At 38.9% G+C, this 27,881-nt stretch overlaps 1 protein-coding gene across 1 annotated transcript in view; it reads left to right on the plus strand.

Moving 5' to 3' along the window:
* The first annotated feature begins 16,476 nt into the window (after nt 1-16,476).
* tenm2a (teneurin transmembrane protein 2a) overlaps nt 16,477-27,881 on the plus strand; it is a 288,065-nt gene continuing 276,660 nt past the window's right edge. Inside the window, 1 exon segment of the mRNA XM_056471643.1 lies at nt 16,477-16,918. Coding sequence (XP_056327618.1) covers nt 16,852-16,918 — 67 coding nt within the window. The 5' untranslated portion in view covers nt 16,477-16,851.

The following is a 27,881-nucleotide window of genomic DNA, read 5'->3' on the forward strand; positions in this document are numbered from 1 at the left end:
TCTAATTGCAAGAGCTTTTCAAGAGAGTTGTGCCTTTGCTTTATTTTGGCTTAAAACCACATTAAAATTAACATAAAAATGTAAATGTCCGCATTCCTTTTGCAATCTCTGAATCAATCAACGCCTGTTTCACACCGTATGCGCAGGAAGTTGCAAAATGAAATGAAAAGTAAAAATAAAAAGTTTATTTATATAGACAGACATATAGGTAACTAGGTAGAATAGGGATAGATCGATCTGTGCAGAAGCCGCCGATCAACTGCCTGCTGCAGGTGCAGCCGGTGTGAAAGGCAAAGGCCTGTGCGCTGCTTCTGCTCTCCATACGCGCTGCACAAAGGTGACTGATGGATGCGCTCTCTATGAAGACACTGTTCTCAGATCAGCTTCTTCTTACACACGACTTATAGATGAACAATAGTGGACACTATGGGGTGTGTTTTTAAACAGACAAGTACACTTAATAATATGTAAACATGTCCGTCCTTGCGTCTTTTATTTTAAACACAAATAATATTGTTTCAAATGAGCACAAACAGTATGAAAGTAATCGAATACTTTCATTATAGATTTGTGTATAGCTCTCCACGCATTCTGTCAATCAATCAATCAATCAATCAATCAATCAATCAATCAATCAATCAATCATTCATTAATTTCCTCATGTAAAAATTGCCAGAATGATTAGAAATGTCAACAGTTTTTTTTCCTTCTTCAAATACATTTGACTTGCACTGCATTACAGACACTGCACCACTCCAATATTTTAGGAGCATAAGTAAACGACCTAATTCAAACAGACTTGACTTTCCTTTGAACCCCAGAGCTGTTGTAAAACGCCATTGTGACTGACCCTGTGTCCTCCACCTCCAGCTAGGTCATATATTTCCCTCACATATTCTCTCTTGCCCTTTCTTTCTTATTCAGCCTTCATCACGGAAACTGTGTGTTTCTTTTTTGTATAACCCCCACCCTCACTCCATCTCCCTAAAGACTGGCAAGTGTGAAGCAGAGTGCTATAACCTGTGTTCATGAGACAAAGACAAAAAGAGTGAAGAAGAGAGATGGATTCAAAGAGACTGGGAAGAGCTGAAAGCGTCAACCAAAGATAGTTGCATAGAGAGGTTGATTCCCCCTGTGACTCTCTCTCTCTCTCTCTCTCTCTCTCTCTCCCCTTGTTAAGGGTAGAAGCTTCATCCAGCTGCTCCATCCCTCTGGTCTCATATCATCTAGTCCTTCTGCTTCTGCTGAAGGATCCTCAATTACCGTCTCATAATTCTGCCTCCTCTAATGTCACAGAAGGCCATCCATTAATCTATGTCTTAATCTGCAAGACGTCATCTACCTCGTTCCAGGCTTTATGAGCAATAGCCTGATAGAATATGTGAGAGATTCTGTGTGTGTGTGCGTGTGCGTGTGCGCTTGTAAGCCCAGTGCACACTGTGACTTTCTGCCGTCGGATTGTTAAAGTTTCATTTTGTCAAGGAAGAATTGCCAGTGTTGGATTTCTTGGTGTAAGAGTTTCAGACTGAGGTCTGTGGACTGTCAGGGGATCTTCCAAAAATGGAGAGAAAGAGAAAAGGAGTGACAATTTAAGAGAAAAGTACAATAAATTCACAAAATGGATATTTTAGAGAACATTAGAATATAATAAGTTTTGTGGTCTGTTGAGGTTGAAAGAAAAAGTTCTTCCCAAGTATGTTAACCCAAAAGAATTTATTACTTTATAGGATGAACTTAATTTAATTAAATTACATAATTTAATTTAGGTTTAATTCATATATAAACATTGACAATCAATTATAAACATGAGCTCAACCATATTTGGCTGATGTGCAAACTTGAACTTCATTGGTTCTTACAGATGCTGAAAAGTGTTAATGTGACAAGCAAGAATTAACATTTACTCATGGTTACCAAGAATGATTGTGAACATCTGTAAATGCCGTAATCATCATTTACTGAACAGTTTGTGTATTGTAAGAATTTATTTATTATAGAATTTATTTTATATATTTTTTTATTTTAGCCATAGTGCAAATGAAACATGTCTCAAATATCAATATTATGCCTATACACAGGCTGTATTTTTCTGACAAATTGTTTCAATTGAAATTGGACATGCTACTCTGAGAGATTAGGAGGGGATCATATACTGTACTTTAGCTGTTTATTCTGCAGTTAGTTTTCAGGGCATATTATTCAGACTATATCAGTCTGCTATAACGATAGACTGTGCGTTAAAGCCGAGGAAAACATGAGCATTAATGCCATTATCATAATGGATTCATTCAGTAGCGAACTTGCGTATATGTGACTTAAACTTTCGTTGAAAAAAAACACCTTATGTCCACCTTTTTTTGCTGCCTCCATCAACACAACGCATTGGCTTGTGTGTCACCCAACACACCTTATTGCTGCATGGGAAAAAAAAAAACAATCCACTGCTTTTGGCGCTGCTTGAATCTGAAGGCAGCCACAGCCTTTCACATGATTGCAGGGATAGGCACAGCCAATCAAACTGTCCATATGCGTTTTGGGGGTGGGAGGACTCGAGGAGAGAACGTCATTTAACGTGCATGTCTAGGTTAATGTTGACAGCGCGATTTTATTTTAAAGTGGATTAAATTATTTGTGGGGACATTTCTATGGTCGGTGGATATTGGTGGGGATGCGTCACCTCCGTCCACCCTTAATCTACGCCCCTGCAAACCATACTTCTGCAATTTTATACCAAAGATGGAAATAAGGGCAGTTATAATAGCTATAAATGTGGGAGCGTGTTGCTATTATGTAATTGTATTGCATTGCAATATGGAACAATTGATTGTTGATGTTAAATCAAAATTAATTCACAGAATACTTGAAAATGAAATTGTTTAATGCCAATAAAATGATTAAACATGAAATGATACAAAAATATGATCAATTGTACCCAGCTTAAATGTAAAATAAAGTTACCTGGGAGAGAGAGAGTGAGAAAGAGACAGAGGGAGGGGAGAGAAAGACAAAGAACGGATAGTAGGCCCCAAAGAGAGTCTGATAACAGTAGAGTCTGAGAAGAGCAGGAGAGGAGCAGAGCGGGACAATCACAGAGCCAGGAAAAGAGCCAGAGCAAAGTTTACCATCTTCCTTGACCATGTGACCAAACACTGAGACATACAAACTGACCAATCAACATCGACCTTTTTGGTGAAAAAGACATGTTTTGCCATATAAACACATGCATATGATAATTTGCCTTCCTGCAGTATGAAATCAGACTAAATACAAAGTGTTCATTAAATAAAATGATCATGTCTCTTAGATGATTTGAGGGTGGAGGGTGGGGGGGGATCTACATGTAATGTTAATTTAGATGTATTGTAGTCTATTTCTAAATGTTTGAAGGATCAGAGTTGAAGTGAAGTGACTTTTGTGAAAGGGGCAGAAGTATCTCAGTTTAACTCATTTATGATGGCTTTGGAATAATGCGATGATAAATGATGAAAGATTGTTTTTATTAACCATTCAAGAGAGGAAATTTATATATATATTTTTATATTTTTTTTATTATGATATTATCAAAGCCTGTTAATTATTAAAAGTTGTAGTCTTCTTTTTTCAAACAGTACAAATTAGTTTTTAAATCACACTCTTTTGAAGGGGGTCCTTATCTGACACAACATTGGCAGCACTAGCTAAGTGTTGTGGTTGGATTTCTTTTTCTTTTTATCCATAAATAAGATGTCAGAAACTTGGATCTGGTGATTTAAAACAAGAATTAAATCAGTGATTTAAAACATCCATCATTCAGTTAATTGCTGCCTGGTTATGATTGAACCTCAGTTTAAGTTAAATATATTGTGCAGGCTGACATGCTTTAAAAAAACCCTGCATACAGTGCCATGACTGTTTACCTGCAGTCTCATTGGGGTCACATTATACAATCTGACAAGCAACAATCATAAAGGACAGCAGTGATTACATAGTGTGTCCGACTTTAGTGAACCAGAATGGCAAGTGAAGAATTTCTGTCTGTCACTCCTGAAGTCACTTTCTTCCATATGTTACGGGTCACTTGAGTTATTTGTCTGTCAGTCATTTGCCAGGGATGTTTGGTTATATGGAAACAAATAGAGCTGTGCTACTTGTATCTAAAATTTGAAAAACATTATTATGAAAGATTGTTAATTGTTATCACCAACTGTTTGTCTCTAACGATATTGCTCGCTAGCTCTGGATTTACAACAAAAGATGCTCTCCTTTCATTTATATGTACATATTGTTTAGACTCAGTGGCTGTGTCATTCTTTGTAATTGTTATGGACTAGCTTCCTGCTGCTTTGTGCACATGATTGGTCGACTTGCACTGTTTCCATGGAGATGCCGCCTTGAGTGACAAGCTTGGGGGCAGGTTTGGCAAATGATGACTGCAGCTAGCCACTGTTACTAACTGATTTCCTAAAGATGACCCGCAGATTAGTATACCAGTGCCAGAAGAGTCTTTTTAAACTACATAAGCCGTAATAATAATTCACCTGTAAAATAAGTGCTGATGGATTTGTCTGCTTCTGATGATATTAATACTGTTGTTAAAACCAGCCTAAGTTTGCCCAGTCTATCTGGTCTTTTAAATTAGTTATACTGCTATATCCGTGATCAATGAACTGAAAAGTGTCCCTCATGCTTCCCGGGCCAGCCAACAGACAAGTCTAATCATGTTGGATGGTCATATTCATTCATTCATTCATTTTCTTTCCGGCTTAGCCCCTTTCTTAATCTGAGGTCGCCACAGCGGAATGAATCGCTAACTTATCCAGCACATGTTTTATGCAGCTGATGCCCTTCCAGCTGCAACCCATCTCTGAAACATCCATACACACTCATTCACACTCATACACTATGGACAATTTAGCCAACCCAATTCACCTGTACCGCATGTCTGTGGACTGTGGGGGAAACCGGAGCACTGGGAGGAAACCCACGCAAACACAGGGAGAACATGCAAACTCCACACAGAAACCCCAACCGATGCCAACCTGGTCGCTGGAACTGAGGCTCGAACGAGCGACCATCTTGCTGTGAGGCGACAGCACTACCTTCTGTGCCACTACGTTGCCCTGGATGGCCATATATGTTCTTAAAAACTATTTGCCATTGTTGATTGCATTGAGATCATTTAACATTCGTTTTACACATCACTAAAATGAGTAAAAGTACACATACTCTTATACAAAATGACTCCTTTAGAAGTATAAAATCTTTTTTTTCAATATCACTTAAGCACAAAAGTGCTTGATTTTTAATTTACTTTAAAGTAATTAGGGTTAGATCGATAGACATAGACATCACGATGCTGAGCTGGCATCGCGATTCTCTGACCTGCCAAAAAAATACACACTTAAGCCCTGTTACTAATACGTCATAGTTTTAAAATGCCATTTTAGAACAAAAACGATCCACATCCACTCTGGCGTTTCATCTAGCACTTCTGAACAGCCCTCTGTCCACACTATACGAGTACCACTTGCTGAAAACGCACATCACATGAAAACGCACATCACATGACCACACACACACATACTGTCATGCGTTCGTCTGAGCTCCAGCTCAGCGGATGTTTGAGTAGTGCATGTCGGACAGTTTATCAAGGATGTCCCACCGGATTGTGTCTCACTATAGTTATTAAACGTGATATTTAATAAATATTGTCTCTATCGAGCGGCTCTTCTGTCTTTTTAATCTATCAGGTGTCACGGCATCAGTACACTGCTTCAATCTTTCACTTTGACCCTTAGTAATTTTAGCGAAAACCTCAGATACTGTTAGTTGGTTCCTGTTGGCTGTGCACCTTTTTTACCAAGTTTGTCGACGCCATTATAACGACACAGATCGCTCTGCCTATTCATGCCAGAGTCCTGCGGAAAAAGTGATTGACAGGTGGTAATTCATGTGTAACTTATCTTTATTTATTTAGGATTTGGTTATGGGTAAAACAAAGACCATGTGGGTCAGGTAGTTGAAACGGTAGGCTTCAAATAATTCATTCGTTATGAATTAATTAATTATTCATGAATATTTAACTCACCGACGCCTATGACGACGATGCCATCATCCATCATGATGTTTCACATTTGACATCGTATGATGCCAAATTGGGTCAACATCGCCCAACTCTAAAAGTAATACCACCAAAAGTGTTTACTGATGAATGTACATTTTGCAAAGACGTTGATGTCACACGTTGATGTCATGATAAGTCAAGTGAAAACATGTGAAACCCCACATTCACACACTGAACCTCATTCTGATCAGTTAGAATCAGTGATTCTTTTACTGGAATCTCACAACTGAATCAGTGAGTTATTTACTGAAGACAAAGGCTGAACGACTATAGATTTTTGGAAGTCGACATTTATGTTATTAAAGTCGAGTCGATGTCAACTAGTCTTGCAATGTTTTTGAGATGATAGGATGCTGATTTAGTTACTGCTTTGACATGACTACTGAAACTTATATCTGACTCCAGAATCACACCAAGATACTTGACCTTATTTTATGTTCTTTGATCCTTAGAGCCAAGGTACTGTACGCAGTCACCTTGAAAACCTCATCTCTGTTGCCAAATGCAATGACTTTAGTTTTCTCTTGCTTTCTCTCATGCCTTGATATTTAATTATTTAATTAGGACAGAAAGGTCTGACTTTGCTTAGACAAAAGTCTTGTCATTAACATAAATAATGTACAGTATAGTATATAAAGGCATGGTGCAGTGGAAAAAAGTATTCATATTGTGTATGACTCCCATGATCTTGGAGGACTGCATCCATACATCTCTGCAATGACTTAAATAACTTATTAATAAAGTCATCTGGAATGGCAAAGAAAGTGTTCTTGCAGGACTCCCAGAGTTCATAAAGATTCTTTGGATTTATCTTCAATGCCTCCACCTTCATCTTACCCCAGACATGCTCAATAATGTTCATGTATGAATACTGGACTGGCCAATACTGGAGCACCTTGACCTTGTTTTCTTTCAGGAACTTTGATGTGGAGGCTGAAGTATGAGAAGGAGCGCTATCCTGCTGAAGAATTTGCACTGACCTGTGGTTTGTAATATAACGGGCAGCACAAATGTCTTGATACCTCAGGCTGTTGATGTTGCTTGCCACTCTCCCGCATGCCCCCATACTGAATGTAGTCCCAAACCATGATTTTTCCTTCACTAAACTTGATTTCTGTGAGAATCTTGGGTCCATGTGGGTTCCAATAGGTCTTCTGTAGTAATTGTGGTGATTAGGATGCAGTTCAACAGATGATTCTTTAGAAAAATCTACCTTCTGCCACTTTTTCAAATGATCAACTAGAAGTCAAGTTATTATTTGTTGCTCTTACAACTGGGATTGACAACAAGACTTTTGTCAGGTAGTGTATACACATTCACATATTCAGACAAATATATAATATTTAAATTAATTTCAACAATCCAAGAGCATTTTAATTTGGTGAACCACATTTAAGTGTAAGGTTGCCATGTATTTCAGGTCAAAAAACACATGATCAGAGCAGTGCGACTAATCGACGTCAACCAAAAAATGTCATGACAGAGCATAACATTTGACCAGTCGACTAGTCTAAATAGTCTAGTATTATTAGTTAACCCCTACTGGAAACTAAATTTAAATGGTTGATTTGAATCACTGAGTTGTTTACTTGAGACTAACTGTGAATGGATTGTTTGAATCAGTTAGTGGTTTACTGTAGTCTGAATGGATCATTTAAATGAATTAGCTGTTTACTAGAGACTAATTCTAAATGGATCGTTTGAATTAGTGAGATTTTACTAGTTTACTTGTAATCACTTGTAATCACCAGTTGCAAACATGTCTAAAAATCCCACTTGGAAGTGGTGTTAAACTGCAGTGCCATAGCAAAGTAAAGTGAGTTTAACCGAGTCATACAGTACCATGCAACGCGGATTAATTGCTTTACATGTGGATATGTCCAGTAATATTAGTATATGCAAATGCATTGAAGTTGCACCAATAAAGTCACAATTACAGGCAGCAAGCGGGTTTATGTAATCTTCTCATATCTACATATGGGGCAACAGCCACCATCCTTCTTTCTGTCCTTGCTTATGAGCAGAGGCGACCCAGATGTCAAAAGTGCCTAGCACAGCATTTTGCAAGGTACATGGGTCTCGAAGCATCGGCCATCTATTTTCCCCAGAATATTTTTCTCGCTTGATACTTTTTTCCTGGGTTTTTTTTCATCATCGGTAGGCTCCCTGGGGGCTTTCCCAGGAAAGGTTAACTAGTCCTTTTCTTAAGCTTCACCGAATGACAAATGGCTGTGTTCAACCCACGGGTCCCTTCGCTGCCCATCTTGTAGCTTCTTTAGCTCATTCACATTCACTTCTTCACACCCTGGGCCAGAGGAAAGAGCATGAGAGATGAAAGAGAAGAGAGATAGTGGGATGGGTCTGATGTAAATGTAGTGTGATGAAACTCAAGAATTGTTCGCCTCTTCGTTGTCTGACCTTGTCATGCTCTTGCTCGGCAGCCATAGATACTACTCACTTTCAGTTCTGATCTTGACTAATCTAGTGTGCTTGTGGACTTTTTTTTAATCTCCACATGAGCAGAGCTAGAGAGCAGTTCTTGCGTGACTTTCACCACCATGCTGTCGTGGAGTGGTGCCACAAATGTATAAACATGCTGTTATTATGGTGTCGCTATGTTCACTGGAATGCCACAATTGCCTTCTTTACTTTGGATTTTACCACACTAAGTAACACTTATTACACTTACACGATTATATTAAATGTTCATGTATGAACCTAAACATAAAATCATGGCTAATATATTTGAACATACAGTATGTGTAATGTTTGTAATTGTAATGGTGGGGGAATATATGTAAACAGACATTTTTTCAATATTTGAAAATATATGTTGCATATAGTGTATATACATACATACATACATATATATAACATAACGGTCATAACAAATGGTTTTTAAAATAGTGCTGTTAATATGCTTTTGTTTGTAACCAATAGTTCACATTATAATAACCCAGTTAATGGCCAAATTTGTGGTTGGCAAAAGTATACTATCCATGATTCTATTTAAACAAATGGACCTGGAAGAACCGCAACTTTAATCGATTTTACTGTAGCTGTGTGCTGTACTATTATTCGTAATGTACTAGTAAATATTTGTATATATGGATATAACTGAAGAACCCAATATCTCACCATAATTATTTTTTAATGTAATTGTGTATTTTTTCCCTATCTAAAGCCCTTAAGTGCTGAGGTACAAACATTGCAGTATCTTTTTTTGCTTCAAAAATAGATTAATAATATATTATCTCTTAGTTAATTGACTTGACTCATTGCTTATATCACTATTGCTTATATCACAATCACTATTACAAAGTGGATTGTGGATTTTATTTATTTATTATTATATTTATTATTTTATTCTTCATTTTTCTTTTTCGGCTTAGTCCCCTTTATTAATCCGGGGTCCGCCACAGCGGACATGAACCGCCAACTTATGCAGCACGTGTTTTACACAAGCAGATGCCCTTTCCAGCCGCAACCCATCTCTGGGAAACATCCACACACACTCACCCACATCCATACACTATGGACAATTTAGCTTCCTAATTCACCTATACCGCATGTCTTTGGACTGTGGGGGAAACCGGAGCACCCGGAGGTAACCCACAGGAACGCCAACCGACCCAGCCGAGGCTCGAACCGGCGACCTTTTTGCTGTGAGGCGACAGCATTACCTACTTCGCCACTGCGTCACCTATTTATTCATGTATTTACTTATTATTTATTTTTTATTTTTGCATGATCTGAAACTTAATAAATTGATTTTTATGTATGTGCAAATTCTTAAATACCAATAACAAAAGACCTTCTGCAACTTAAGTACTCACTTAAAAATGTTTTGTTGCTTGTTCAAACTACTTATTTAAAATGAGCTGAAACAACAATAATTCTTGAGATTTTATTCAGACAACTCATTCATTCATGTATTCATGTATTCATTCATTCATTCATTTCTTTTCTTTTTGGCTTTAACTTTATTAACCACCAACTTATCCAGCACATGTTTTATGCAGCGGATGCCCTTCCAGCTGCAACCTATCACTGGGAAACATGCACACACTCTCATTCACACCCATACACCATGGACAATTTAGCCTACCCAATTCACCTGTATCGCATGTCCTTTGATTTTGTGGGGGAAACCGGAAGCACTGGAAGGAAACCCACGCCAACACAGGAAGAATGTCACAGCAGAAAGTGAGACTCAGGCAGCGTTTTTTTCTACTATTGTCTAATCTTCAATGGTCCAATATTGGTGAGCTTGGGTGAATTGTAGCCTCAGTTTTCCTGTTCTTAGCTAACAGGTGTGGCACCCGGTGTGGTCTTCCTATTAAGGTTGGACGTGTTGTCCATCTGGAGATGCTCTTCTGCTTACCTCGGTTGTAACGAGTGGTTATTTGAGTTACTGTTTTGCCTTTTAATCAACTGCCGCTTAATGGATATTTCTCCTTTTTTGATTACTCTCTGTAAACTCTGGAGATGGTTGTGCGTTGAAAATCCCAGTAGATCAAGCAGTTTCTGAAATACTCAGATCAGTCCGTCAACTTTGCCACGTTCAAGTCACTTAATCACCTTTCTTCCCCATTTCTGATGCTCGGTTTTCAGTTCGTCTTGACCATGTCTGCATAACCTAAATACATTGAGTTGCTGCCATGTGATTGACTGACTAGGACATTTGCATGAACGAAGCTGTTGGACAGATATTTGTACCTAATAAAGTGGCCGGGTGAGTGCAGTTTAAATAATAATAAACATTGGTAAAACAGAAATGAAGTGTATCACTCCACCTACAGTCACAGTAGTCTCTTTTATTCTCAGTTTTTAGTCTCATACTCACCAATTACAGACTGGGATTAATCCCAGTAAAACTGATCTGGTTCTTTAAAACATGAAGAGACATAAATGAGAAACTCATCTTTAGACACTGCTAATTTGACTTTAAGACATGATATGAATGTAATCACAAGCCAGCGCAAACTTACATTCGTGTTAAGCATGTGTAACCGCACATATGTGTAAGCGTATACATCCACGTCTGTTGCGAATGATGGATGGGGCGGTCGATGGAGCTGTCAGACTGAAGGTTGTATGCATGTGTTTTGAGGTGCAGATAAGCGCTCTGTATATTTAAGCTGAGAGGGTGTAAGTGCCGTGCTCTTTTTTCAGCTCAGCGGGTCGGAAGCCTTTAGGCTGAATAAGTTCCTTTAATACTGCCGGAAGGCTCTGTCTGCATTGATTACAGAGCCTCAGACTGACGCCACCATCGGCCATATCTGCCGCTCCACACCCAGTCTCTGTGCCGCATGGCAGCCCAGGGAAGACTGCTGCTATTCTACTGAGGTCAGTAGAAGTGATCATATGAAGAAATTCCTCCTCTTTAGTGCATTTTCTATCTGCCTCAGTCGGTTTTCTTCTGGGAAATTCAATGCTTAGGCAATTGAATATTTTTACCTTGTGAACCCATTTAAGAAATATTCTTATTTCAGCACATGTTAAGCTCAGTTAACAGCATTGTTGATTACCACTAAAAAACATAAATGCTACCCAGCTCATAGTGTTCTTTGCAATAAAGCACAAATCAAGATTATGGTGGGGTACTTACAATTTTGAAGCAGAAATCTGATGCTTTAATATTTGAAGTGTTTATTAATATTATTATTATTATTATTATTATTATTATTATTATTATTATTATTATTATTATTATTATTATTATTATTATTATTATTATTTTAATTATTTTATTATTTATTATTATTATTTTATTATTATTATTATATTATTATTTATTATTTATTTTTAGATTATTATTATTATTATTTTATTATTATTATATTATTTTATTATTATTATTATTACTATTATTAATATTATTATTATTTATTTTATATTTTATTATTATTAGTATTATTATTATTATTATTTTATTATTATTATTTTATTATTTATTTTTAAATGATTATTAATTATTATTATATTATTATTATTATTATTATTATTATTATTATTATTATTTTATGATTATTGTTATTATTATTAATATTAATATTAATATTATTTATTTTTATATTATTATATTATATTATATTATTATTATTATACTATTATTATTATTATTATTATTATTATTATTATTTATATTATTATTATTATTTATATTATTATTAATACTACTACTAATAATACTATTGTTATTAATACTATTGTTATTGTTATTATTGTTATAATTATTAGTGGTAATAGTGGTAGTAGTAATAATATTAATTTTAATATATTTTTGTTGCTATTATATACTATATATTATTATTATTATTAGTAGTAGTAGTAGTAGTAGTAGTAGTAGTAGTGTATTTACATTACATTTACAGAAGCAGATAATAATTTTTTTGGTAATTGACATTACGCCATGAGGGTTGTCGCATGAGCTTAACTTCTGTTGAACCCTTTAAATGCATTTCCGCAGTTAATTTGTTACAGGCTTCATCTTTCATAACACTTAACAGTGATTGCAATAGCACTAATGAAGAGTGGACACTGATAAAACACTGTTTGATAAGTCCTCCGTAATTACGAGCACAATGTGAGGCGAGTGTGATATGGACCGAGCAGCTATGAATCTGTCCAGCTGTCTGCAATTCTCGTGGTGTGGCCTTCCAACACCGCTCTCTTCATTAGAGCTTTCACTATGGGTGGGGTGCGTGTTTGTGTAAGGCCAGATTGCTTATTATATGTACAAGGATCCAGTCCCTCCCTACGGTACTGTGAGCCTAGAGAAGGCGGGAGAGTGTTATTTGAGTAGATTGGCTCTTTGTCCAATCTAGAAGGGTCAAAACGGCTCTAAATATAGAGGCGTTAGAAACTAGCCACTTCTGCAGGAGTGTGTGTACACAAGTGTATGTGTGTGTGTGGTTGGGGGAGGGGGGTGGTTACGTCAGGGACAGGAAGCAGGTGAGATGGAAGTCAAGATGTGTTCAGCAGGGCCTGGATGACATCAGGTGGATGCTAGTCTCTAACCGAGCCCTCTGTTGGACAGAGCAGGAAGTACCATGGTCAGGTGCTTTCTAAATCCACAAGAAATTTAATTTAATTTATTTTATTTGATTAGTTTATTTTATTTTATTTTATTTTAATTTTATTTTATTTATTTAGTTATTTTTATTTTATTTTATTTTATTTAATGGGGATATTTTGTATCTTATGACTTGGTTTTTATTAAACATTATTTGCCTTTATAATTTTGCCTTTAACTAAATATAATTGCTTCACCAACTCTCTAATTCAGCTACTGTATGTATTTAAAGGCATAGTGAATATTATGGATATTTTATTTTTGGGTGTTTTATATCTTCATTAAGAAAAATACAGACCCACAGTTATTATTATTTTAGATATATTGTTTTACATTTTTAATTTATTATTATTATTATTTTTTATTTGTTTATTATTATTATTATTATTATTATTATTATTATTATTATTATTATTATTAAAATTAATATTTAATAAATCATTATTTATTTTGGTCTATTTTTTTTCATTCATTATTACTATTATTATTATTATTATTATTCATTATTATTATTATTATTATTTAGTAAAATTATTATTTATTTTGTTCTATTTTTTTCATTCATTTATCACTATTATTATATAATAATAATAATAATAATTATTATTATTATTATTAATTAATTAATTTCTTAATTAATTAATTAAATTTATTTATTTAGGGCGACACAGTGGCGCAGTAGGTAGTGCTGTCGCCTCACAGCAAGAAGGTCGCTGGTTCGAGCCCTCGGCTGGGTTAGTTGGCGTTTCTGTGTGTAGTTTGCATGTTCTTCTCCCTGCGTTTGCGTGGGTTTCCTCTGGGTGCTCCGGTTCCCCACAGTCCAAAGACATGCGGTACAGGTGAATTGGGGGAAGATAAAATTGTTCCATTGTGTATGAGTGTGAAATGAGTGTGTATGGATGTTCCCAGAGATGGGTTTGCAGCTGAAAGGGCATCTGCTGCGTAAAACATGTGCTGGATAAGTTGGCGGTTCATTCCCGCTGTGGTAACCCCGGATTAATACAGTGACTAAGCCATAAAACCAAAATGAATTCATTTATATATTTATTTATTTATTACATTTTTTTAGGTTGTTTTCTTGATAGTAAAAAAAATCAGTAATTAAATTCTGTTAAGGATGAAAAAGCATTCCGTAAGCTGAAATATAGAAGGATGTCATTTGCAACATCAAGGTCATGAAGTTTGATTCAGAAGGAAAGCAATTCACCTTTGAAAAAAGTGTAATGAACACTGTTCATATGCATAAATGTACAACTTAGTACGTAGTAATTGTATAAATATTTACCTTTGTGTAGGTGGGTTGAATTTGTGGTGCGGTGGCGCAGTGGGTAGCGATGTCACCTCACGGCAAGAAGGTTGCAGGTTCGAGCTTCGGCGTGGGTCAGTTGGCAATTTCTGTGTGGAGTTTGCATGTCTCCGTGTTAGTGTGGGTTTCCTCGTGGGGCTCCTGTTTCCACACAGTCCAAAGACATGCACTATAGGTGAATTGGGTAAGCTTAATTGTCCCGTAGTGTATGTGTGTGAATAAGAGTGTATGGGTGTTTCCCAGTGATGGGTGGCTGCTGGAAGGGCATCCACTTCGTAAAAACAAATGGCTGGATAAGTTGTCAGTTCAATCCGCTGGTCGCAACCCCTGATTAAATAAAAGGACTAAGCTGAAAAGAAAATGAATGATTGAATGGGTGGAGGTGCAAACAGAGTGTCTATAAGGGTGTGTATTTTGAATAAAAATGGTCTGTTAATGTCACTGCCAACATTGGAGAATCGGAGAATGCTAAATGAACCAATAAAAGCCCATGGTCTGAAATATGCCACATAAAAAGGACAGAATGCCCAAGAATATCTGTTTTTTCTTCGTTTATTTCCAGTGTTGCTCATTTGTTCAATCCAGGTGTCAGAAGCATGTATCCATGCAGCAAATTTGTGTCTGTGTGTGATTGACGGAGCAATTGTTGTTTTTGCTGTAGCATAATTAGTTTTAGTCCTGAAAATTGTGAACATTCTGAAAAATAAGTGTAAATAGTACGCATAACAGAACTAAATGTAAAGTAATACATTTCCAGACCAAACAAACAGAACAATAATAGGAATTAAACCAGAGACTTTACTTCTGGATGAACTGTACCCTTAATAAATGCATACTTTTAAGGCATTTAATGTATTATATTAATGTATTATAGGCACAGCAATATTGCAAATACTGAATTGAAAGTTGACACATTACCTTTGATATAAGCATTGGTATCAAGAAGAGCGAACTATCTACGCTACTTGGTTAGAATGCGTTCGTGTGGGTTTCCTCCGGGTGCTCTGGTTTCCCCCACAGTCCAAAGACATGCAGTACAGGTGAATTGGGTAGGCTAAATTGTCTGTAATGTATGAGTGTGAATGGTTGTTTCCCAGAGATAGGTTGTGGCTGGAAGGGCATCCGCTGCATAAAAACGTGCTGGATAAGTTCATTCCGCTGTGGCGACCCCAGATTAATAAAGGGACTAAGCCAAAAAGAAAATGTATGGATGAATCCAACTTGAATATTTTTTTTTATTGTATACCTATTTAACATGTTTGATTATTTATGCATTTCAAACTCAAGTATCATCCTAGAGTCAGCGGTTGGGTTTTGCTGGACGGTAATGTGTATCCTACGAGAGGTGTGAGCCATAAGAAAGCTTGTTTTGTGTATTCCAGCTCAGCCCGTCTTAAGTATCAGCTCTTGTTCTGTTTTTCAGACCTGAGCAGCTGCCGGATCCCCAATCAAATATTCACATATCCAGTGTTGTTTTGCGTACATAGCTCTGCAGTACAAGGTTATTATTTTAGCTGCTGGGGCGCCGGTGCTTTATAGTTCATGATGGTGTGTCATCTTGTCGGCTGGTCGTCCACATGCTGAAAGCCCGCCTCCTCCAAAGGGACACTCGTGTGCATCGGAACGAAGTGAAAAATCAGTCTGTCCTGCGTGCGGTAAAGGATGAATGCTGACCGTACTCTCATTAACATGGCTTGACACGAAACGTTTCTCTTCTCGAGCTATACGGAGGAAACAGCGCGATCTTGCTCGTTTCTCTCCTCCTCTCTCTTTGATCAACATGCTATTGTCACATTCCCCATCCTCACACCCCTCCTCGCTTTCTCTCTCTCTCTCTATCTCTCGTGCTCCCCCGCACGTCATGTTCTCTCCTCCCGCATCTCTCTCTCTCATCTCATCTCTCATCGTCTCTTCTCTCTCTCTTTCTCTCATGCGCATGGCAGGCGATGCTGTATAATTCTCAGAGCGAGCTCAGTGTCTGTGCGGAGCTCCAGTCATGTGCAGATGTAGGATGGAACAACCCTTTGCATACTTCTCTTTGCGCTCGTCAAGAGGTTGACAACCACTCCGTGTGTTTTGTCTGTCATCTGTTCCCTCATCCGTCTTTCTCTTCCATACCTTAGACCTTTCCAATCGGTTTATGGACTAGAGCGGCGTGCGATCGGGAAGGGGGAAGTGGCGTTTGCCCGCGTGTGTGTGAAGTTGTGTGAGAGAGGGCATACGGAGACAGAGAGGGCGCAACTGCTTCTCGTACGCGGCTTCTGATAATCCTTGCCCTTGCCTCCTGGAAAGAGAGAGAGAGAGAGTCTGCCAGGGGGACCGCGTCCGATCATTTGGAGAGGAGGTGATACGAGGGGAAGACTCATGCTTGGAGCGATGCATCACTCAGGCAACACCAGCAGCAGAGCTAAAGCCCTCTCTCAAGAGACCGGTAAGAGCTCTGCAGAGCCGCGTGTGTTTTAATGTGTGTGTGTGAGAGAGAGAATGTTGCTGAACTGGGAAATTACTTCAGATCCTGCTGGTGGAACTGGATTCTGATGGCTTCTTGGCTAGCTAAAAACTTCCTTGGTCAATCAGCTCCTCCTGAAGGACCAACTGTTTTGCGAGTGAACATCATGGATGAGCTGCTCCATCAGCTGGACAAGCAACCAAACCTTTCCAAAGGTCTTATTAGCAGCAGGGATGTACACCGTAGACCCAAATAATTCCATTCAATCTCATGCCTGTGCCTGTAGCAGTCAGGAAATCTCATTCATCGAGATGCTCACATTTCAACTGTTTACGCCTTTCAGCCGCTAACGCTTTGTCTGCGTGTTGGTTTGTAGGTCTCGGCAGACATGCCTGCCACTTTAGGTTGATGTCTGTTAACTGTAGTTTGGATGAGTGACGTTTGGCGGAGAGTGGCGAATGAATGCGCCTCTAGTTGATACGTTTCCTCCCTCTCATTTAATTATTCATGCATGTGCGAGTTTCAATATTTACAAGCCTGCAGTTTAGCCTAATTTACCTCCCAGAGTAAACGGGCTAAATTGGCAAATTTGATCAAATTTGCATTTCGGCGGTAAAAAACAAAGTGACTGCTTTGTGAGGGAATGCTGTTGCTGAGCAATTGAGGAATGTTTGGGTGGGGGGCGTTGGGTCACCAGGGATTTGGGATGGAAATTAGGAATCTATTGACCGTTTTAAAGCTGTTTTAATGATTTGTATGTTAAAGGTTGACCTTGCTGATGGTGGGAACACCTGAGGCTGGTTGTTTACAGCTGTCTAATTGAAATTGCTATCTCAGATGAGCATATGTAGTTACTTGTAGTCATGAGCGACATGTTTGAAAGCTTGTGCTTTGGTCTGATTTAGTATTCTGGTGATTTCAAGTTCCCATGGTGACGGTTAAGATGTGAAATGTCATTAGTCATTAACTGTTTATGAAACATCTCTGTGTGTGTGTGTGTGTGTATGTGTGTAAATTGTTTATTTGAAGAGTTCAGATGCAAAAACCTCTAAATGCCATCTGAAATTTCCTCATAAAATGAGCTTAAAATGAGCCTATGTTTATGTTCAGTTATTTCACTTTAAAGGCAAGGGAAAGAACTTATTCGTCACTATAAAAGTACAATTTCTGAGCCTACACATAAGAGTCAGAAAAAAATTATAATTTTAGAGGAAAATATCTAACGGCATTTAGAGGTTTTTGCATCTAAACTCTTCATTTTCATACCTGACCACACTATAGTCATCCAAGTAACATTCATGTTTACATTCTCTCTTTTGCTTTAAAAAAATACAGTATAGAACTCCCACTCTTTCTCTTTTTTTCCATTGTTCTCTTTCACACACACACACACACACACAAACATGCATATGTTCGAAAACTCACGTTGCTTTGATACCAGTTTGTTTCAGCACCATATGCGTCTCGGAGATTTGTGTAAACAAACCTGACTAGAGAGGTGAAGAATGCTGTGAGAAAAAGAAGGAAAGGGTGAAAGGATAATAATAGCAGACTTGATGAAAGATACGATGCAATTTAATTCAGTACACGTGCTTGGGTGTAAACGTGTGTGTTTGGTTGAACACACAATCAGTAGTATGTGTACTTACATGGCACTAGGCGGCCCCTGATCAAGACCCCTAAATCACTTCCAGGCCGGACCGAACTGATAACAGCACATTTGAGGATTTTCAGGCTAGCCGCACACACATTCACAGCTGACCTCAGCAAAACACGCACACATAACACCCCACACACTGCAAGGCTGATGTAGAATTAAAGACAGAATCTCGGCTTTGGAGGAAGCGAGAGTGGATTAAGCTTTCCCTTGCTTTCCATCTCTTTCTTCCTATGGTGAGCTAGTTTAATGGGCCCTGGGTCTGTTGCCGAGCCATATGCCTGATGACAGCTCGTTTGATCACACACAACTAACTGTGAGAGTGATGGAGTGATCAAGAGATGGTGAAACTTAATTGGCTCTGTTTACCTCACTGTGTTGGGGCCTGTTTATGGCGACGAGGATGCCTTCCATAAGGAATTGAGACAGAGAGAGGGAGATTTTAATTGAAAATATGGATTCTATTAACCCTGCTGCCCAGGGCTCTCATTAGCATCTCATTAGTGCAGAGGAAAGGTAAGGAACAAATTCTATTATTGTTGCAGTAGGTGCCAATTTTTCATTTACAAGGTCCAGGGAGTAAACGCAGCCCCTTTCTCTGTCATCAAACGCCTCATATCGATAGAAACTAGAAGCAAGCCACAACATGTCTGAGAATAAGCACGGGATATGCACTTTACAGTAGGAATACACTGTAGGTATGTGTGCATTTGAACAGTTTCCTGGTCATTTCTAGTCCTTTTATTAGCCTGGGGCTATGGACACATACAGGGCATGCTGGGAGACTTGCAGAGAGCAGGAAAGGAGATGATGTACAAGGCTCCTGCAGTCAGCTGCATGCCTGGCAGTTGGTAGACCACCCATTTCGTCTCTAACAAAACTCCCCCCTACCAAAGCCATCAGACAAAAAAAAAAATCTGAATTCTACAGCAAAATATATATCCCATCATTTTTCCCTCCTCTGGTTTCCAGCTCAGTTTGACATCCACTCCTGATAACGCTCGCTCTCTCTCTCTCCCCTTCATCTCTCCTTTACTCAGACAGCAGCCCCTCCTGCTGGACGCTTCAGGAAGCGCACACACACTCTCAGGCAGGCACCAGCAGCGCAGGTGGGCGAGACACAGCGCGTTTAACCCCAGAGCACAGCGTCAGCGCTTCACGAGCTTTTGTGTTGACACAGATGTGTGAAAATCGAGGAGCTCTTTATTGTTTGTTCGGCTCTGCTGTCTTTGCATTGTGTGTGTCACATGTCACAGGAGCTAATCAGCACATGAGATTCATGAATCTCCTCTAATCTACATATGCTAGTTGTAAACATTCGTTCATAGTGTTTGTGTGATGAGAAACAGGAGAAATTAGGCATAGAGAATAAAATAGTTAGCATTTAAAATAGTCTGTATTACAAATATATACATAGTAGTGTCACAGGGCGTCACGGTGGCGCACGATCGCCTCACAGCAAGAAGGACGCTGGTCCGAGCCCCAGTTGGGTCAGTTTACATTTCTGTGTGGAGTTTACATGTTCTACCCGTGTTCGCGTGGGTTTCCTCTGGGTGCTCCGGTTTCCCCCACACTCCAAAGACGTGGTATAGGTGAATTGGATATGCTAAATTGGCTGTAGTGTATGTGTGTGAGTGCAAGAGTGAATGGATGTTTCCCAGTGTTGGGTTGCGGCTGGAAAGGCATCCGCTGCATAAAACATATGCTGGATAAGTTGGCGGTTCATTCCGCTGTGGCGACCCCTGATTAATAAAGGGACTAAGCCAAAAAGAAAATGAATTAGTATGCACATGAATTAGCTTTAATTCAAAATTAAATTACATGGATTATTGGTACATTTATTTATATAAAGTTACTGTTGGACCTCATGTCACTCACTGCAGGTGACAATCTCAATACATATTAAACTGTTATACTTTTATTTCCCTCAATGATGCGATAAATGCATTAAATTGTTATTTTTGCAATATTTCTATCTTAAATATGTTTGGTTTGGTCCTTTTTAAAGTGTATCTATTAATTTAACTACTGAAGTAATAGTTGTAAACTTTTTAAAGTAGTTTTATTAGGTTGTGCTCTTTCCAATACTCGAATGTGTGTACTTTAAGGCCATAACATCATTCATACAACATGCCGACTAGTGGATTATGAAAATATGTTGCACATGCCTAATGGGGGCAGCATGATAAAGTCCCTGTGGGCTCGCAGACAGACATCTTGAAGAGGATGTGTGTGCGTGTGTGTCATGGGTGCGCTATTAAGCATGTGTGAGAGCAGATGGTTGTAAAGCTCTGTGTGATGTGGGTGCCGTTTGATTTCCATCTCAGCAACACGAAGCCCACACGTCCTCTTTCGTTTTTCTCATTCATTCCCTCTGTGTTTCTCGCTCACTCCATCTCTTTCTCGATAAAGTGACGGTTGTAAACTCAGTGATTGACCTTAACGCTGACAGTATTTACAACTTAATCACATCCTCTGTTGCTGGTTCTCCCACAGCTCCTCTATGGCGCATGCTGTTTTTGCAGCTTCACTTGTGCTGTCACCTCTTCACACATTTACTCATTTTTCAACACTTTCTATTAGCTTCCGCTGCTCTTCCATTTGGATTGAGCGTTTGTCCTAGTAAGATATGACTGATCTACTTGGGTTCCTCATGCTTTGGGGTTGTTCTGTAAGGACGGCACGTCCTCAATCATACTGAAAGCATTTGTTGTTTTTTTTTAGATTATGCATTTTGCCTGTTCGCACCTCTGTAGCGCTCTGTCCTTCACAATGAAGGTCAGCGGGAGATTGAATCCAGCCTCCCGTGTCTCTGTGGAGGTGTCTGGGTGGATGGCGGACAAGCGGGGCTGTAAATCAAATGTCCCATCCTCCCTGCATCAGCAGCTGAAAGAGAGAATGCAGATACGCAGCTAAGCCGCTAATGCTTTGGCAATACCAATGTACAATTACTTATCATGCCGATAAAGCACATTAAACTGAAACTGAGAACAAGCGAATTGAAGGAGAATGTGATTTTGTGCGTGCATCTCTTCCCGTTTCATCTCCTCTTGTACTTTATCTTCTCCGCTTCTGTCTGGTCTTGTTTCTTGTTTTGTTTGGTCTAGACCAGGGGTGCCCGAAGTTTTTGTTATAAAAGGCCAAAAACCAAACTTGATTGAGGGCTGTGGGCCGAAGTTAAATATACCAAATCGTATTACGTTAAATTTGCCATGGCTAATTTCCTAGTTTTTTTGCTAATATTTAAAAAATAACTAGAATATGTTGCTTTAAGTGAAGTTTATCTATAAACTAATTTCGAGAGGATCCCGTGCTTATGATTGCTTGCAGCCGGTCCCGCATCATTTAATTTATGATTCACCTATCAGACGATTGCTAAGCCACTATAAATTCTCTAAGTTCCATATAACAGCCATCTTCATCTTAAAGAATCCCCCTTTCCACCCCTACTCCTCCTCCTTTCCTAGATGGGTGGCATGGTGGCCCAGTGGTTAGCACTGTTGCCTCACAGCAAGAACGTCACTGGTTCTAGTCCTTACCAAGCCAGCCGATGTTTATGTGCAGAGTTTACACGTTCTCCCTGTGCTCACATGGGTTTCCCTCGGGTTCCCCGGTTTATGTCCATAGACATGCTCCTAGTAAGTAGTTATCTCTTTAGAGCAATCACTATCTGTTCATTAGCTACTAAAGCAGGGGAGTTCTCAAGATCAAGCTGAGCTCAAACTCCCCTCTCGCCTTGCAACTGGGAGGGAGCCCCGGGCTCGAGGAACTTATGAGCTCAGGGCTTTCTTTTCCCTGGACAGCATGCCAAACAAGCTTTATAATCAATCATCAGCTAAGTGTGAACTCTTAGAAACATATTAATTATTGATGCATGTATATTTTTGTACTTTTTATAATGAACTTTATAACACAATCAATGTTGTGAACAAGTTCATTGCTGAATACCCTAGTCGAGCTGCTCCTGCCTTTGCCTTGATTTGCTTGCCGATGTCTTGTGCATTATCCTCTATCAAATGACAGTATTTGTATTTTAAAAGTCTCATTTATTTACAACATTTAAATGAGACATTTAAGTTTAGTTGTTTTAGTTCTTTTGTAGCTGTTCAATTAAAGAAACAAAAGGTTAAGTTAAATTCAAAATGCGATCTCTGTCAACGACATTCACCACCAACCAACACTGCATTGTTCTCTCTCCTCCTTTCAGATGGGATGGCGGGCCAAACGAAAGGGTACCATGGGCCAACTTTGGCCCGCTGGCGTTACTTTGGGTATCTCTAGTCTAGACAAATCTGTAACTCTTAACTCATTTTATATATTTTTCTTGGCTTGGATTGTCTCATCTTGTTCTTGATCATAATTTCATCTCTTGATTTTGATTATTTTTGCCTCAAAACATACCAGCTTTCATTTCCTTTGCTTTTCTAAAAAAAACTTCAGTTTGTCAAGTGTAATTTTTATCTCTAGACTACTTTCTTCTGTTCTCTTACAGTATTTTCCTCTTCTCTGTATTCTCTTTCCGTCTTTTCTTCTTCGGTTTGCTTCTTACTGTTTACTTTTCTTGTCTTGAAATGCCAACATGTCTTTTCTCATGTTTCGTTTTGTCTCGTGTTGGTTTGTTTCGTTTTGTCTCTTCTTGTCTCATTTTTCCTTGTCATTTTTCTTGTCTCATTTGGACTGTCTTGCTTCACCTTTTCTTTCCTTGATTCATTCCAATGTGTCTAGTCCCTTTTTTCCCTTGGATTCGTTTCTTCTTTTCTCAAATTATTTTCATCATCTTCTGTCTGTCTCTTCTCGGTTTGGTCTTCATTTTGCTTCGTGTTGTTTACTTCTCTTGTTGACGTGTATCTCTTGTCTGCCCTCGACTCACTTCATCTTGTTTAGTCTCTTTTTTATGGGCTTGTCTCTTCTGTTTTCTTGTCTTATTTTCCTTGTCATTTTTGTGTTTGTGTCTCAATTTGGTTTCGTCTTCGTTTTGCCTCAAGTTGCTTACTCCTCTTGTCTCAAATGTTCAAGTGTCTCTCTTATGTTTTATTTGGTCTCATATTGGTTTGTTTCATTTTGCATCTGCTTATCTTATTCTGTCTCTTCTCTGTGTAGTATAAGAAATAAGACTATTAAGTGCTAAGTTATCATTGTTGTGAAACAGTTCTGCTTAGAGCTTGTCAACACACATTATATACTTCAATAGTCACAATAACAATATGTGTGATTAGTCTCTAACACTTGAATATTAAATGGCTGCAAAATGCCATGTGAAATGCTCCCTCTGCCCACATAATGGCACATTGCAAGTGTACAGTTGATTCATATGTGGAATTCACAGTCAAGTGAAGTGACTCGACAGTTGAATAATTAGCTCAGTTAAACTCAACTGCCTAATATCCCTTTGTGACACACACAGCAGACGCGGCCAACTGCTGTAAACAGCATTTGTTCTGTTGTAATCAGGTGCTGTTACAGGCAGATGAATGAGGGAAAAATTAGCATGGTGAGGCCTTGGAGAGACAATCTTGAGGTTTGAGTGTTTAAACCCATCATCGCTTCACCTGTCATCTCCTCCATGTGTACGGCATTTCCACAGATGTGCAGAAAAGAAAGGGAAAGAGTTTGTGAGAGAGTCTGTATGTGCAAGCGCTGCACCAGTATGAGAAATCCTAATCATATAAACATAATGCAGTATATACATTTTGTCACCTAATTTATATAAAGTGCATTCGTGTGGTAACATGTGAATTAATTGTTTAGTTCAGTAACTTAGTACATACTCTGTACATCATAGGTCTCACACTGGTTTCCTGGAGAGCCGCAGCTCTGCCCAGTTTTACTCCAACCCTAATCAAACACAGCTGATTCAACTAATCAAGACTACTAGAGACTATTAAGCAGGTGTGAGTTGGAGGTGGTTGGAGCTAAACTGTGCAGAGCTGTGGCCCTCCAGGCATTAAGTTTGAGACCATTGCTGTACATGTACTTAACAAAATAAAAACTGTACGGATGTGTTATTAATATTTATACATCTATAATTACACTAGTGACCCTACATCTGTCGAATAACTTCTGCACTACCTGTCTTGTGAGAGACACACTTGACAATGTTGGCTCACAGGTTTTTAAAAACTACAACACATTTACAATAGTAATTAAATAATAAATAGGAAAAAACACAAGAGCCTTTATTTTCCATGCATTCACCATGGTTGAATGAGTGAATGAATGAATACTAGAAACTTATAGACTGCTAAGAATTTTGGTGGGAATGTGGAGACAACATTCAAAAATTCTATATTTTTTATTACTAATTTATGAATTGAAATTTTTTTTTTTATATATATATATAGACTTTTACTGATTCAAAGAAAAAACAAAAAAAAAAACTATTTCTCATCTCGTGTGCATAGACCTGCTTGGTTAACACTGGAATACATCACATCTGGTCGGCCGGTCGCATACGGTCTAGTCACAGGAGTTCAAATGTTTTAACGGATCCGCAGCTCAAATTTGATCCGAATTTTCCACATACAGAGATGATCTGAACTCCACGCAGCTCCCAGGAATGATCCATTGGAAATGAATCACTTCCGGTCTGTCACTTCTCGTTTGTTGTGTGCAGTTGAAAGGTGACTATAAACCATTTTCTCAAGCTGACAAAACATTGCTGCAACTCTGATACAACTTTTATTTACGGAGAAATCTATCAGTTCTTGTCACGTGACTCATGGTGCACTCGCAGCAATCTTAAAAGTTTAATCTGGGTGCACCTGGAATAGTGTCATTTCCAAAATGAGCATCGTGATTATAAAGAACAAACTTGTGTATGGAAAAGACGTGATATGTGAACGCCCGTCGTTTGCGATCTCCAGCAGTAGAATTTCTTGTACAGACATGCTGGATTTACCTGATTTGTTAACAAATGGGTTGCGGATCCATTCCTTGGCAGCTCTATGGTGCTTCACTGGGCATTTTCCTCTTCGCAAAGAAATATTCCAAAGACTTCTGTTTCTTACTCATTTTGCTAGCGTGTGGGTAAAATTTTGGCGCTCAAGTGATGTAGATGCAAGCGAGAGAATACAGTAATTTTTCAAAATAAAAGATTATTCAGACTCAGATAATAAATAAAATAGAAAACAATTAATAATTTCTTGTACCACCTGCTACCAATTGATCCTGTGGGTTGGGGGCCACTGGTGTACAGTATAAATCAGTGTCACATGTTAAAATCACATGTAAGCCACAAATAAACTTTTTTTCTCCCTCTACGGTCTCTACTCAGCACCTGTTAACAAATCCATATGACAAGTCTGGTTGTGTACTGTACAATCACATATTTCCTAATCATCATATCATCAAGTACCAGCCCATCAGAAGTAACGCTAACACAAAACCTTTACCACCTGGCATATTTAAAGAGTCACAAGATCACACCACCCAGCCCAAGTGTGTTTACTTGATTATGCACACCGATATTAATGTGCTATGAGTGTGTGTTTAAGAATGTGTGCTTAGTGGCACTGGCCTGTTGCTATGGATGGATGGAGGTATTCATTTTCTCTGCAGTAATTTGGCTGCTGATTGTGTGTGTGCGTTTGACTGTCTTGCAAGCTGGCCAGTTTCACGCATCACTTCCCTGGCTGCTCGCTCAAGCGCTGCTGCCGCATGTGAACCAGCTACGTGTCTCACAAACCAGCATTTCTGCACCTCCCCGTGTCCCAGGGATCCTCTGTCTCCTTCACCTAATCTCTCGCCTCCTGTCCCCAGTGCTGTTGTGGGTGATGTAATCTGGGTGGTGCAATTGCTCATTGTCATATATTAAACTCTCATTGTGTTCCAGATATATCGAGTCTCTCGGGGTAGTGAGATTCAGTAGTCCCCCGGTGGCAGGAGAAGCGAGGCCCCCTTGGCCAACACTCATTAAGCTTTTTTGTGTGGCTATTCAGGTAGCTGGTGCTGTGAAGGAAAGCCTCTTGGCGCACTTGACGGCATCTGACAGGTTGTCTGTCAGTGCACATGGACCTAAAGATCGCTCTCCACAATGAGAGCAAGAACTTCAGGTGGAGCCAGCTGTCAGCGGCAAGTCTTCCCACCCGAGAAGAAACACCTGAACGCAAATGCAGGTGAAAATGACACCCGGCTGAATCCGTTCCCACCCTGTCTGCAGATGGCAGCGCGAGGCATCGGATTGAGTCAGTCGCTAACGTTTGTTTGCCCTCCACTTTCCCAAGATCGACATCTTTTGATGTGCCCACGATTCGGGCTGAACTGTCAGAAAGATTGAGCGGCTCTCCGCCTCACGATGAAAGGTCACGCGGACGAGAAAGGATGTGTGAATGAGTGGAGAGTTGAGGAAATAGATTTTAGCCTGTTTGTCAGAAAAGAGATTGACATGAGAGACAGTTTATGCCTTAGAGTCTTGTTCTCATGTGTGTACATGTGTTTGAGGCACTCCAACATGCACAGATGTGCATATATATATATATATATATATATATATATATATATATATATATATGTGTGTGTGTGTGTGTGTGTGTGTGTGTTTTCTGAAGACAGATGCCAGAGAAAGGAGATCTGTGTAAAATTGGGTATTGAGCTATTATCTGAGCAGACTCTAATGATGGGGAGAGGGGCGACGGCAATGTGACCTTGCCTTGGGGACGATAACAGCATGAAATTCAGCCCCCTGCATCTGTGTGTGTGTGCATTTGGCTCTGAGGTATGGCAGTCAGTTAAATGGGCAAAGAGGCTTGGATACGAGAGGGCAGTGTGGCATCCATCATTCTTGATCACCCAGTGACGCCACCTTTCAACACGAAGCACATCTGTCGTTCTGCTCACAGACATAAACACACACTCGCTCAGATACTGTTACTGGTGATTCTTATGCGTAGCTGCATTATGTCATCTGAATCAGCAAGAACAATGGGTATATCTTAGTTATACACAGTATGCTAGCTATTTGTTTCCTTAATTTCCTTTTTTTTACGTTTTTATTATTTAATTTTTAATTTAATAATTATTAGTTTTTATTCAAAACAGTTTGAGGCAATGTTCTTCTTATTTTTCTTCTTCGTCTTCATCGTCTTCTTTTGCACTGAAAACACTTGAGATGAGCTTTTCATCACTACACTGTAAAACCCAACCGTCAACTTTATCAAATGAAATGAGTGTAGTTAACTCAAAATTGACTGAAAGTTAACTCTACTCATTCGAAAAGAGTTGTGAAATCAGTGTTGAAGGTAATGAGTTAATTAAATACCTCATTACTTCAATTTAAATGGAGTAAGTTCA

This window comes from Danio aesculapii, chromosome 14 (assembly GCF_903798145.1).
Source record: "Danio aesculapii chromosome 14, fDanAes4.1, whole genome shotgun sequence".
Taxonomy (NCBI): domain Eukaryota; kingdom Metazoa; phylum Chordata; class Actinopteri; order Cypriniformes; family Danionidae; genus Danio; species Danio aesculapii.